The sequence below is a fragment of the Cnephaeus nilssonii genome (assembly GCF_951640355.1).
Source record: "Cnephaeus nilssonii genome assembly, chromosome: 18".
NCBI lineage: Eukaryota > Metazoa > Chordata > Mammalia > Chiroptera > Vespertilionidae > Cnephaeus > Cnephaeus nilssonii.
In genome coordinates, this window is record NC_137089.1 from 54,820,157 (window position 1) to 54,832,774 (window position 12,618).

Consider the following 12,618-nt stretch of genomic DNA (forward strand, 5'->3'; position numbering starts at 1 on the left):
TCAGATGCGCCCTGTCCGATTCATCTCTTCGTGCCAACAGTAATGACATTTAGGTCTGGAGGGTTACTTTTCCCTTTTGTTGTACATGCAAATGATTCTTCACTGCATTACAAAACGAAGTCCAGCAACTCCAACAAAGAAAACAGAGAAATATATTAATAGCTTTGTAATTTGGTGCATACAAAGAGTCACATTTATATTCTTTTTTTTTTTTTTTTTTTTTTTTTCTATTATAAATACTTTATTTCAACTAGAAGGTACAATCTCTCAGGGGTTTCATAGTTTAAAAAGCTACAATCACATCATAAAAAAACAGTGCTGTAAATGGGACTGCCTGGCTTAGACCATATACATTTCTGCACAGTCTTTATGGAATCTGCACACACAAAAAAATCTTCCTTTGTTCCAATTAATTGTTCTTGTATGTAAGTTGCTTTCTATTCCAGTATATCCAGAGTGGTGAAATAACGAGGCCAGCCACGTAGCCAAAGGTCGCTCCAAGCGTGCAGGAGATGGGCCACACCTGCCATGGCCTTTCCCAATCGAGTGGAATAGGAAAGGCTCCAAGCCATGTTCCTAGAAAACTAGAAATTGTGGTGATCTGGAGACTATTCTCCCAAATGGATGTAACTCCGTTTCTACTGAAAACTCTTAGCCATGCTTTGATGTTTGGTCCTAACAAACACAAACAAGGTACAGTAGTAAAAGTAGACAAGATCACTGCAAATAAAAATGTTTCCAACACCAGCTCTATTAATGGTGCTCCATATAGAACAAAAATTACATGAAAGACAAAACAAGACATAAGAAAGTAGATACAGCATTTCAAAAATCTGGTTACCTTGTATGATAATGAACTTCTTTTAGTGGATGCGTTTGGTTTCACCACTAAATATAATACTAGATTGACGGCAGTTACAAAAACAGAACAGATGCACAACCACGTCAAGTGAGTTTCCAATATTGAGAAGTTCTCCAAGAAGACTGATGGAATGAAGATGCTTAGGATAATTGAGAATATGCATAAAAGATGGGCATACAGTAGTCTCTTGATATCAGTATTTTTCATGGTGTTTCCTTGAGTGGCTGTCTAACGCTCCCGCCCGCCGAAGGGAAGGGGAAGCTACTACCTCCCACCATCAGGTGCGACTCTTCGCGCAGGCGCAAGCCTGTCCACATTTATATTCTTATGTAATAAGTTTCTGAAATGTTTAATTATTTTAATAACTAGAGGTCCGGTGCACAAAATTCATGCATGGAGGGCGGTGTCCCTCAGCCTGGCCTGCACCCTCTCCAATCTGGGACCCCTCAGGGGATGTCTGACTGCTGGTTTAGGCCCATCCCTCTCACAATCTGGGATCACTGGCTCCTAACCACTCACCTGCCTTTCTGCCTGATCACTCCTAACCGCCTCTGCTTGCCAGTCTGATTGCCCCCAACTGCTCTCCTCTGCTGGCCTGATCACCCCCCAACTGCTTGCTTCCCCACGCTGGCCTGATCATGCCCCTAACTGCTTGCTCCCTGGCCAGCCTGATCACCCCTAACCGCCTCTGCCTCAGAAGACATCTGGAAGATGTCTGGTTGACCCAGTCTAATTAGCATATTACCCTTTTATTAGTATAGATGATCCTGCATTTGACCCTCCTGGGCACCACATAAACAAGCTCTAAATTTTTCATTCTAATAATTCTCAGAAAACTAAGTTATCTAATATTACATAAAGAGAAATTTCATACTTTTCTAGCTCATCCTCACAGGAGATAAACACATAAGATCAGTATCCTACCTAATAATAGACAAATATGCAAATTGACCATACCTCCGACACACCCACAAGACACACCCACAAGCCACACCCACCATCCAATCAGAGCGAGTATGCAAATTAACCCATCCAAGATGGCTACAGCCACAGAGAGCAAGGTTTCCCAGGCAACAGAGGGAAATAAGCTTTCTGCCAGCCGTTGCAGGCCTAAGCCTCCACTCAAGCTACAAAGTTTCAATTATAGAAGGTAAACAAATTCAAACAGAAATGGCGTCAGAATGGAGCTTGAGAGAGCAGGCCAGAGTTGCCACTGGCAACAGGGGAAGCAAAGCTTTCCGCACACCCTGGCTGGGACCACCCGCTTAAGGCAACAAAGTTTCAATCATAACCCCAACAGAAATGGCTGCTGCAGCAGAGGGAGCCCCAGGCTTGGCTCCGCTCCAGGCTACAAAGTTTCAATTGTAGAAGGAAAATAAATTCCAGATACCAGGGCCTCCGCTTGGGTTGCCAGGAGGCGTGGCCAGCCTGTAAACCACCACAGGCCCCTCGCCCAGGCCGCCCCACACCCCAAGGGAACCCCATCCTGATCCAGGACACCCTTCAGGGCAAACCAGCTGGCCCCCACCCCTGTACCAGGCTGTGCTGCGGAACAGAAGGGGCCTCTGGGGCAGCGAGCTCACATACCGCCATGGACCATCAAAAGCGGGGGAGCTGGGTGCCTGTCTGCTCCGGTACCAGGCCTTTCGGAAGCCTCCGCCGTGCCGGAGGCTTCTGAAAGGCCTGGTGCACCAGCGGACAGGCACCCAGCTCCACTGCGATCGAAAGCGAAAGCGTGTAGGGGACCCTACACGTGCATGATTCAATCATGCACTGGGCCTCTTGTCTATATATATAAAACCCTAATATGTAATTAAATCGAATGGCAAAACACCAAATGACCAGTCACTATGATGTGCGCTGACCACCAGGGGTGCGTGGGGAACATGGTGGGTCTTGGCCGTGGCGGGATGGTGGAGCAGGTGATCAGGGGTGCCAGACCAAGGTGGGGTGCTGGTTGCTGTCATCAGGGTGAGCCTCTGGTGGTTACTAAAAATTCTTTGCTCCCGTGTGCCATGGTCCTGCCTGGCACTCACACCTGCTGCCAGTGCTGGCCCCGCTCTCACCTGCTGCTGGTGCTGGCTCCACTTGCACCCACAGCCGGCGCCAGAGCCACTGCTCACACCCGCTGCCAGTGCCTGACACCGGTCCTGATCACTCAGCGCCGTCAGCGGGTGCGAGCGGCAGCCGCCAGCCCTGATCACCCCTGAGGGCTTCTCTACCTCCCCCTGCTCCTGAGGGGTGATGAGGGCAGCAGCTGCCTCTCGAACCCTCTGACAGTGTCGGCCCCACTCACACCCACTGCTGGCTCTGGCCCCAATCACTCAGCGCCATCAGTGGGTGCGAGCAGGGCTGGCGCCATCAGCACGTGGGAGTGGCGGTGGCAGGAGCGGGGCTGCGGGCAGAGATGGGACTAGGGGCCATGGTGGGAAGGGCTGGGCGGGGGCACAGAAGATGGGCCGAGACCCGCCCCTGTGCCCACCACAGCCTCGTGGCCCACAGTTCCTTTCAAGGTGCACGAATTCGTGCACTGGGCCCCTAGTAGGGTATAATGAAGATCTCATCTCAGCCCCTTTGTAACTGCCCAGTCCAACTACCTTCACAAAAAGAAAACAAAATCCTGCATGATCAATGTGCCCATGCCTATTGTAGGCTAATGATATACCTAACCCTAACCAAGACAAAAGGGACTATTTTATTCATTTCACAAAATACAACTTCCTGGTGAATTCCAGTAATTTAGAGGGTGGAGCCTTGCTGAGTGGGATTAGTGCCCTTATGAGGAGGTTGCCAGATTTACTTCTCCTCTTCCACAGCGAGGACACAATGAGATGTCTCCAACCTGGAGGGAGGCCCTTGCCCCACCTTATGGGCACCCTGGCCTTGGATTTCAGCCTTTGGAGCTTTTAGAAATAAATGTTGTTGTTTATATGCCACCCAGTCTGTGGCATTGTAGTACAGCAGCCCGAGCAGACGGAAAGAGGGTGGCACAACAAGTTAAAAAAGAAAGCGAGCTGAGACATGAATGCAGTGTGTGCTCCCATGCCAGTGATTCAGCTTCCATGGAAGGCCACCCATCCACAAAGCCAAGGTCAGAGAAGGTGAGGACATGCACATGCACAGAACTAGTTTCACTCTGTCTGCCAATGTTAGATTCTAAGAATATAGTTTCAAAGACAGTTATGGTGCAATGACTATAAATACATTGTACATAAAACAAGGTAAAAATAAGAGGGGAAATCCTTAAAATTGTTCAGTCTCTTTGTTTTTCAAAGTGATCACAACCCTACTTCTGTTTGATGAGAGCGTTGCTGTGTTGCAGTTTTTGTTTTTGAATGGCAAGCGAAAGGTACTGCTAGAATCACTATAGCTGGTGTTGACATTCCCTGAATTAATCATTTTCCTCTCACAGAGCTAGAAATAAAATTACGTCTTTCATTGCCATATGCCTACTCATCATTCACAAGACAGATTGTGTGTTGTTTTTTTTAAAACATACTTTAATACATCATTCTCCTGATACAAATAGTAATACTATAATGAAATATATACATTCTTGAAAAAATCCTTACTTTTTGAAAACACAGGCACTAAAATATATCTGAGCTTAGGGAAGAATAGGCTTGTGTAGATCATTCATAATGTACAGAAACTTGTAACTGTAGCCCGACTCAAATAAGAACTAATTTAAAATAGCAACACCATAAAAATTTATAACATTAAATAAAAAATATTGACACCATCCTCTCTAATAAAAGAGTAATATGCAAATTAACCATCACTCCGCTACATAAGCCATGCCCACCAGCCAAGCCACGCCCACAAGCCAATCAGGGCGAGTATGCAAATTAACCCCAGCCAAGATGGCTACCAGAAAGGAGGCTTGGGTTTCCCCGGCAACAGAAGAAGCCAAGCTTTCCACTCACTCTGGCGGGCCCAGGCCTCCACTCAAGGATACAAAGTTTCAATTATAGAAGGTAAACAAATCCAAACAGAAATGGCGGCAGCCACGGATGGAGCAGGAGGCTTGGCTCCACTCCAGGCTACAAAGTTTCAATTGTAGAAGGTAAATAAATTCCAGATACCAGGGCCTCTGCTTGGGTTGCCAGGGGGCGTGGCTGGCCTGCAAACCACCACAGGCCCCTCGCCCAGGCCGCCCCACACCCCAAGGGAACCCCATCCTGATCCAGGACACCCTTCAGGGCAAACCAGCTGGCCCCCACCCCTGTACCAGGCCTCTATCCTATCTAATAAAAGAGTAATATGCAGATTGATCATCACTGCAACACACAATATAGCTGCCCCCATGTGGACACAAGATGGCCACCACAAGATGGCCAGCAGGAGAGGGCAGTTGGGAGGCCCCAGGCCTGCAAGGGAGGGCAGTAGAGAGGCACCAGCCCTGTAAGGGAGGGCAGTTGGAGGCAATCAACCCTGCAGGGGATGGCAGTTAGGGGTGACCAGGCCGGCAGAGGAGGGAAGTTGGGAGCAAACAGGCTGGCAGGGGAGCAGTTAGGCATCAATCAGGCTGGCAGCGGAGTGGTTAGGGGGTGATCAGGCTGGCAGGCAGAAGCGGTTAGGGGCAATCAGGAAGGCAGGCAGGCGAGCAGTTGGGAGCCAGCAGTCCTGGATTGTGAGAGGGATGTCCGAATGCCCGCTTAGGCCCAATCCCACTGCGGGGATCAGACATCCCTCGAAGGGTCCCAGATTGGAGAGGGTGCAGGCTGGGCTGAGGGACACCCCTCACTCCGTGCATGAATTTCATGCACCAGGCCTCTAGTTGACAAATATGAAGCGATGGTCCCCGGGCATCACCTGGAAGCTGTTAGAAACATGGGCTGCCTGCCCCCTGAAGCACAGCTGGGCAGGCCCGCACCTGGGTGTACCGCGCCATCCAGGTGAGTGCAGTGCAGGCTAGCGAGTCACTTACTAAGTGATGGGCCTCACTGTGGCCTGCTGTCTCGGAGCTGCCCTAGGCTAGGGGTGACCCATGCGGCAGGGGCTGGTATGGGGGAGGGGCTGGTATGGGGGAGGGGCTGGTATGGGAGAGGGGCTGGTATGGGGGAGGGGAAGGGGCTGGTATGGGGGAGGGGCTGGTATGGGGGAGGGGCTGGTATGGGGGAGGGGAAGGGGCTGGTATGGGGGAGGGGCTGGTATGGGGGAGGGGCTGGTATGGGGGAGGGGCTGGTATGGGGGAGGGGAAGGGGCTGGTATGGGGGAGGAGCTGGTATGGGGGAGGGGCTGGTATGGGGGAGGGGCTGGTATGGGGGAGGGGAAGGGGCTGGTATGGGGGAGGGGCTGGTATGGGGGAGGGGCTGCTATGGGGGAGGGGAAGGGGCTGGTATGGGGGAGGAGCTGGTATGGGGGAGGGGCTGGTATGGGGGAGGGGAAGGGGCTGGTATGGGGGAGGGGCTGGTATGGGGGAGGGGCTGGTATGGGGGAGGGGCTGGTATGGGGGAGGGGCTGGTATGGGGGAGGGGCTGGTATGGGGGAGTGGCTGGTATGGGGGAGCGGCTGGTATGGGGGAGGGGAAGGGGCTGGTATGGGGGAGGGGCTGCTATGGGGGAGGGGAAGGGGCTGGTATGGGGGAGGGGCTGGTATGGGGGAGGGGCTGGTATGGGGAAGGGCTGGTATGGGGGAGGGGCTGGTATGGGGGAGGGGTTGGTATGGGGGAAGGGCTGGTATGGGGAGGGGCTGGTATGGGGGAGGGGCTGGTATGGGGGAGGGGAAGGGGCTGCTATGGGGGAGGGGAAGGGGCTGGTATGGGGGAGGGGCTGGTACGGGGGAAGGACTGGTATGGGAGAGGGGCTGGTATGGGGGAGGGGCTGGTATGGGGGAGGGGCTGGTATGGGGGAGGGGCTGGTATGGGGGAAGGGCTGGTATGGGGAGGGGCTGGTATGGGGGAGGGGCTGGTATGGGGAAGGGGCTGGTATGGGGGAGGGGCTGGTATGGGGGAGGGGCTGGTATGGGGGAAGGGCTGGTATGGGGGAGGGGCTGGTATGGGGGAAGGGCTGGTATGGGGGAGGGGCTGCTATGGGGGAGGGGAAGGGGCTGGTATGGGGGAGGGGCTGGTATGGGGGAGGGACTGGTATGGGTGAGGGGCTGCTATGGGGGAGCAGCCGGTGGCTCAGAAATGCCGTCCCCTAGGGAAGCCTGGGACTCAGTTTTCGGTCCGCACTGCTGACCCGCAGAGACTGAAAAAAGTGAGTGAAGAGCACGGGTCTGGGAGGAAGAGCGTGAGTGGGCACGCTGTCCCAGCGCAGGCGTCTTGCAGAAAGCAGGGGGCTCACGGATGACGTCATGCCACTTCCATCAGCACAGGCACATGTCACCAGCCGCCTTTCCGACCACTGCATAAGGCGCCTCAAGATGACGGTGCAGTGGGAGTATCCCTGCCCCAGCTCCCGGCTGCGTGCCGGCATCAGTGCACGCTGACGTCACTGCACGCTGATGTCACTGCCTGCTGGCGTCACTGTGTGCTGATGTCACTGCCTGCTGGGCGCTCCCACAGCCCATCCCCTTTCTTACCTGGTGTGGCCACGGAGCTGTCCCTGAGGTTCTGAGGATGGTAAGGTGCCCTTCGCCACCGTCATTAGGAAACAGTGAAGGAAAAACAGGCCTGACTGACAGGCGGGAGTGGGTCGGGCAGTGGAGACAGCCTGGTCCTTAGGCACATGGGCGGGGGTCCCAGCCCCTCCTTGGTGAGTCCCAGGCGTGGGTGGGAGCAGCGGCCCAGGTGGTGAGTGTGGCCCGAGCCCACCTGGCTGCAGTGGCGGGGCGGCCGGGCTCTGTGAGGAGGCTGCAGTGTGTCCAGTCCCACAGGATGGCTTCCTCCACGTGGGGAGCACTCTGTGGGGGTCTCAGGTGAGTCCGCAGTGCCCACCGCCAGCCCCACACGCCTTACTCATGAGTTTGTGGTCATGCATGTACATGGCCCACTCCGTCTGCAGGGGTTTACATCGCACATGCGCTCACAGCGGTGGCCACACCTCCCAACACCCTCAGCGAAGTCTGGAGAACAAGACAGACCTCGGCAAACAAGTGGGGCCATTGCTGAAGCGATGCAGACATGAGGAGACTCCAAGAGGAAGGGCCTGGGCCCCCAGGCCAGGTAACTGCTTCCCTCAGCTGACGCCTGCAGGGCACTGTCCCTCCACCCAGCAGGGCCCCAGGTCAGATTCACTGACCAGCGCCTCCTGCCTGACGGGGGGAGTCCTGGTAACGAGGAGGCACGCCCATCCCTTCTAGGGAACAGACCAGGCAGTGGCGCCAGCTCCTCTGGAAAGCCTCGCGCTGCCCAGCTTTGGTGTAACCACTCTGGCTCCTTCTTGCCCTGGGGCAGGACCGTGGATGGCCTGAGACCCACACCTTCAGCTGCTGAATCTGTAAGTCTGACTTCACTACCTTTCACCATCTGTGTGATGACGAGACTGTGCTGAAGGCTCACCTTCAAAGAAGACAATTGTCTCCATCAGTAATAACATACCTTTAAAACACATGCTTGGTGTCAATGTGCACTCCGTTTAATTATCCTATCTTCTACAATTTTACTATTATCCTATAGTATGGTTAATGACATATAGGGAGGAAAAAGTATTCAAGGCACTAAGAAATAAAGAGATGGATTATTTTCAGTCCATTTAAAAGTATTGCCTAAAACCAGGAACTAGACTATAATTTAAGAATAAATTGTAATAACAAATTAAAATCAGTGTGTGTGTTTTTCCTGGCTTATGTTCTACTAGAGGCCCGGTGCACGAAATTCGTGCACGGGGGTGTGTGTCCCTCAGCCCAGCCTGCACCCTCTCCACTCTGGGTCCCCTCAAGGGATGTCCGACTGCCCATTTAGGCCCGATACCAGTAGGATCAGACCTAAACGGGCAGTCAGACATCCCTCTCACAATCCAGGACTGCTGGCTCCCTACTGCTCGCCTGCCTGCCTTCCTGATTGCCCCTAATTGCTTCTGCCTGCCAGCCTGATCACCCCCTAACCACTCCCCTGACAGCCTGGTTGATGCCTAACTGCCCTCCCCTGCAGGCCTGGTCACCCCTAACTGCCCTCCCCTGCAGGCCTGGTCCCCCCCGCAACTGCTCTCCCCTGCAGGCCTGGGTCCCCCCCAACTGCCCTTCCCTGCAGGCCCAGTCACCCCCATCTTCCCTCCTCTGCCAGCCTGGTCACCCCTAACTGCCCTTCCCTGCAGGCTTGGTCACCCCCAACTGCCCTCCCTTGCAGGCCTGGTCCCTCCCCTGCTGGCCATCTTGTGGTGGTCATCTTGTGTACACATGGGGGCAGCCACCTTATGTGTTTGAGTGATGGTCAATTTGCATATTACTCTTTTATTAGATAGGATACTCTGTCCCTCATCTATTAAGCTAATCAGAGTTAATGTAATAATATGAAATTAATGTAAGAATTATGTTTCAGCGAGGTGTTTCAATAGATTGTAGCATTGTAACTTCATCAATTTTATTAGACTAATTTTTAAGGAAGTTTGGAAAACCCATGCAATATGTTGTAGGATAAGCAGAGTCAGCATTAATTTAGAAGTATACTGTGACACTTATGCTAAGAATAAATCATGGATATTAACAAATTAAAAAAACACAATGAATAAAATTAGGGCTTTTTACCTTATTGACTATAATCAGTATGCAAAGTATGAGGATTTTTATAAAGAAAAAAATACACAGCAATTATCTACTTAGACAAAACACACACACACACACACACACAAATAAACACTAGAAAATTTAATTTAAAAAGAAAGCATTTATTTTTTTCTGACATTAAACCTAAACAATGACCATACATAACAGTCCTGATTTAATAAAATAACTCTTGACTTATATGTAAATTTAAGGCATGCGATTTCCCACCATTTCTAACAGAAATAAATTGTAAGATCAATAAGTTCAACACACACTTATTAGAATACCTTCAACTCTTTTAAACAATGGGATATAGGCAATATGTTTTCTGGTCTCGTGAAACCAATTCCCTGTTTTATAATATAAGTAGTAGATGCAAAAAACAACAACAAAAAAAAACACAAAAAAAGAAAAAACAACAACAAAAAAAACCAAAAAACAAAACACACACACACACACACACACACACACACACAAATGTTTGGGTTGTAAAGAGTGACTTAGGAAATTAATTAAAGCCTTATATTTTAACTTATGTCAATTTACTGATCTAAATGTTAACACTTGAGCTCTCCATTTGCTGGAAAGAGTTATAGGAAAATGGGGTAAATATTATTCTAATAAAGATGTTGCTGTCAGCCTTTTAGAATGCAGGTTAAATTCTGTACAAACAAAAAAACTTTAAAATAAAAAGTACAGAGGAGACACAAAATAGTGGCCAAATAAGATAGACATGTCCCAAGCCTTATCTTGGAGCAGATAGAAGGAGCATCTAAATCTAATAACATCCTTCCAGAATTGGTGAAGTAGAACAACTGATGAGACAATTCGCAGGTGGGAAAGGCAGAGGACTCCTGGAGAATGGTAGGATCGGGGATCTGGGCTGGAGAGAACTGTGAGATCTCCAAACTGTGAGGGTCAGAAGGAAGCCACACAGCACCAAGTCCGTGTTCCCTGAGGACAGGTGTAACATCCAACTGAAAGGAAGTCCACAGGGCTGCTGGTGGCAGGGGATTCTAGATCTAAGTCCACAGCCACAAGAGGCTGAGCCCAGAGGGGTGCCAGGGAGAGAGTAACTAGCAGTGGCGCAGTTGTTTCCATTTTTGGTATTTGCTTTTATTCACTAAACCCAGTTCATAGGACCTTTCAAATACAAACACTCACCTGTGGCTGTCTGGGGAGAGACTGTGGAGAAGAACAGGTCAGGGAGAGGTGACTAGGAGTCTGGCACTGGAACACTCCTGACATTCTGGACCTAAGCAGCCATTTTCTCCCAAAGAGCCAGCCCCTCCCAGCAGTTTCCAGACAACCAATACAACCACACCCATACTACACCCTGAGTGTTACAAAGGACACAAAAAATCTAAATAGCCCCTAAGAGCCCTCAGGGACTGGGTTGAAGAGAGGCCTTTCAGTGATACAGCAACCTCCCTAACTATAGTCCTGTCAGAAACAGCTGCTTGAGAGATTAAGATTGACAGCAGGTAGACAGGCTTAGTGAGCAGATTGATCCTGCCTGCTAGCAGTCAAAGAGGTAGAGACAGACACAAACAGAGGAGTGGTGGACAGCTTGGAACTTCAACACAGTGCTGACTACCTAACAGGAAACTGAGAAGTGGTAGACAGTACGTAAGAGTGGGATCTTAAACCAGCCCCCATAGGGCATTAAAACTTGGCTGAAACCAATGACACTTCACTTTTTTATTTTTATTAAAAATTTTGTCTCTTTATTTTCTTTGTGTTTCTGTTTGTTTTTTGTTTTTTTGCATTATTTTTTCTTTCTATTTTTTAAATGTTATTTTATCTTATTTTTTTATTTTATCTTTTATTTTTCCCCTTCTCTTTCTTTTCTTCTTATCCACTCATCCACTTTCTACCTCCTCTATACTGAACCGAGGTCCTCCCCATATTCATTTAATTACTACCTTACTTTCTGTACAATAGCTCTGACTTTACAGATTCTGCCCCCACCCTATTTTCTGGGTGTTTGTTGTTTGCATTTTTGGTTTATCTGTTTGTTCTGTGGTGTTTTCTCCATATATATGTGTATATATATAATTTCTTTTTCTTCCTTTTTATTCTTTTTCTTTTCTCTCTTACCATTTTTTCATTCCTTAATATCATTTTTGCTCTCTTTTTTTCTCCCCTAATTCTTGTTTCTCTGGTGATCACTTATACTGGGGTTATCAGTATCATGAATATATTTGTGTTTTGTTCCACTTTGTGTCGTGTCTTATCAAATTATATTTTGTGCTGTTTGGTCAATGTCATAGAGAGCGAGCCACATAAGCAGACACCTTGAGAGGAGACTCCATCCATGAACGGGACAATAACACTCAAGATACAACTACACCAAAAGAACCCAAATATCCCAAGTAAGGGGCATACCTAGATTATCTAGCCCAGAAGACCAGAGAGATTGCACCACTAGGTCCCACAAAACATCTACTACATAAGACAATCTCAAAAAACCTGGGTGGCATAGCAGTTTGCTCTAATACGTAGAAATAATCACAAAAGAACAGCAAAAATGGGGAGACAAAGAAACAACCCCTATTTGAAAGAAATGGAGGAATCACCAGAAAAGGAAATAAATAAAATGGAGGCAAGCAATTTGTCAGAGAAAGGATCCAGAGCAATGGGTATAAGGACACTGAAAAGGATGGAAAGCAAATTCAACAACATATGTAAGATCAAGGGGGAAATGAAGAATCAAGAGGAAATGATGAATGACATAGCCACAATAAAGAACACAATGGAAAGTTTCAACAGTAGACTAGAAGAAGCTGAGGACCACATCAGTGACTTAGAAGAAAAGGTAGAAAAAACCACCCAAGCATAGCAGCAACTGGAAAGAAAACTTAAAAAGCAGAAGGAGAGCCTAAGGGAGCTTTGGGATAACATGAAATAAAACATCCATATAATAGGGGTGCCAGAAGGAGAGGAAGTGGAACAAGGAATAGAAAACCTGTTTGAAGAAAGAATCACAGAAAACTTCCCTGATGTTGGGAAGAAAAGAGCCACACAAGTCCAAGAAGCACATGGAGTCCCAAACAAGATAAACCCAAAAAGACCGACACCAAGACACATCATAATTAAATTGGCAA

At 49.2% G+C, this 12,618-nt stretch overlaps 1 protein-coding gene across 1 annotated transcript; it reads right to left on the reverse strand.

Moving 5' to 3' along the window:
• Window positions 1-258: 258 nt before the first annotated feature.
• LOC307114231 (phosphatidylinositol-glycan biosynthesis class F protein-like) lies at window positions 259-1,121 on the reverse strand. Its single transcript, XM_079796517.1, has one exon. It carries the CDS (start codon window positions 1,067-1,069, stop codon window positions 410-412), a length of 660 nt encoding a protein of 219 aa, XP_079652643.1. The 5' UTR covers window positions 1,070-1,121; the 3' UTR covers window positions 259-409.
• Window positions 1,122-12,618: the final 11,497 nt, after the last annotated feature.

What these genes read in the sequence shown, in the direction of transcription:
- LOC307114231 (XM_079796517.1), bottom strand. Translation starts at nt 1,069, where the DNA reads ATGAAAAATACTGATATCAAGAGACTACTGTATGCCCATCTTTTATGC.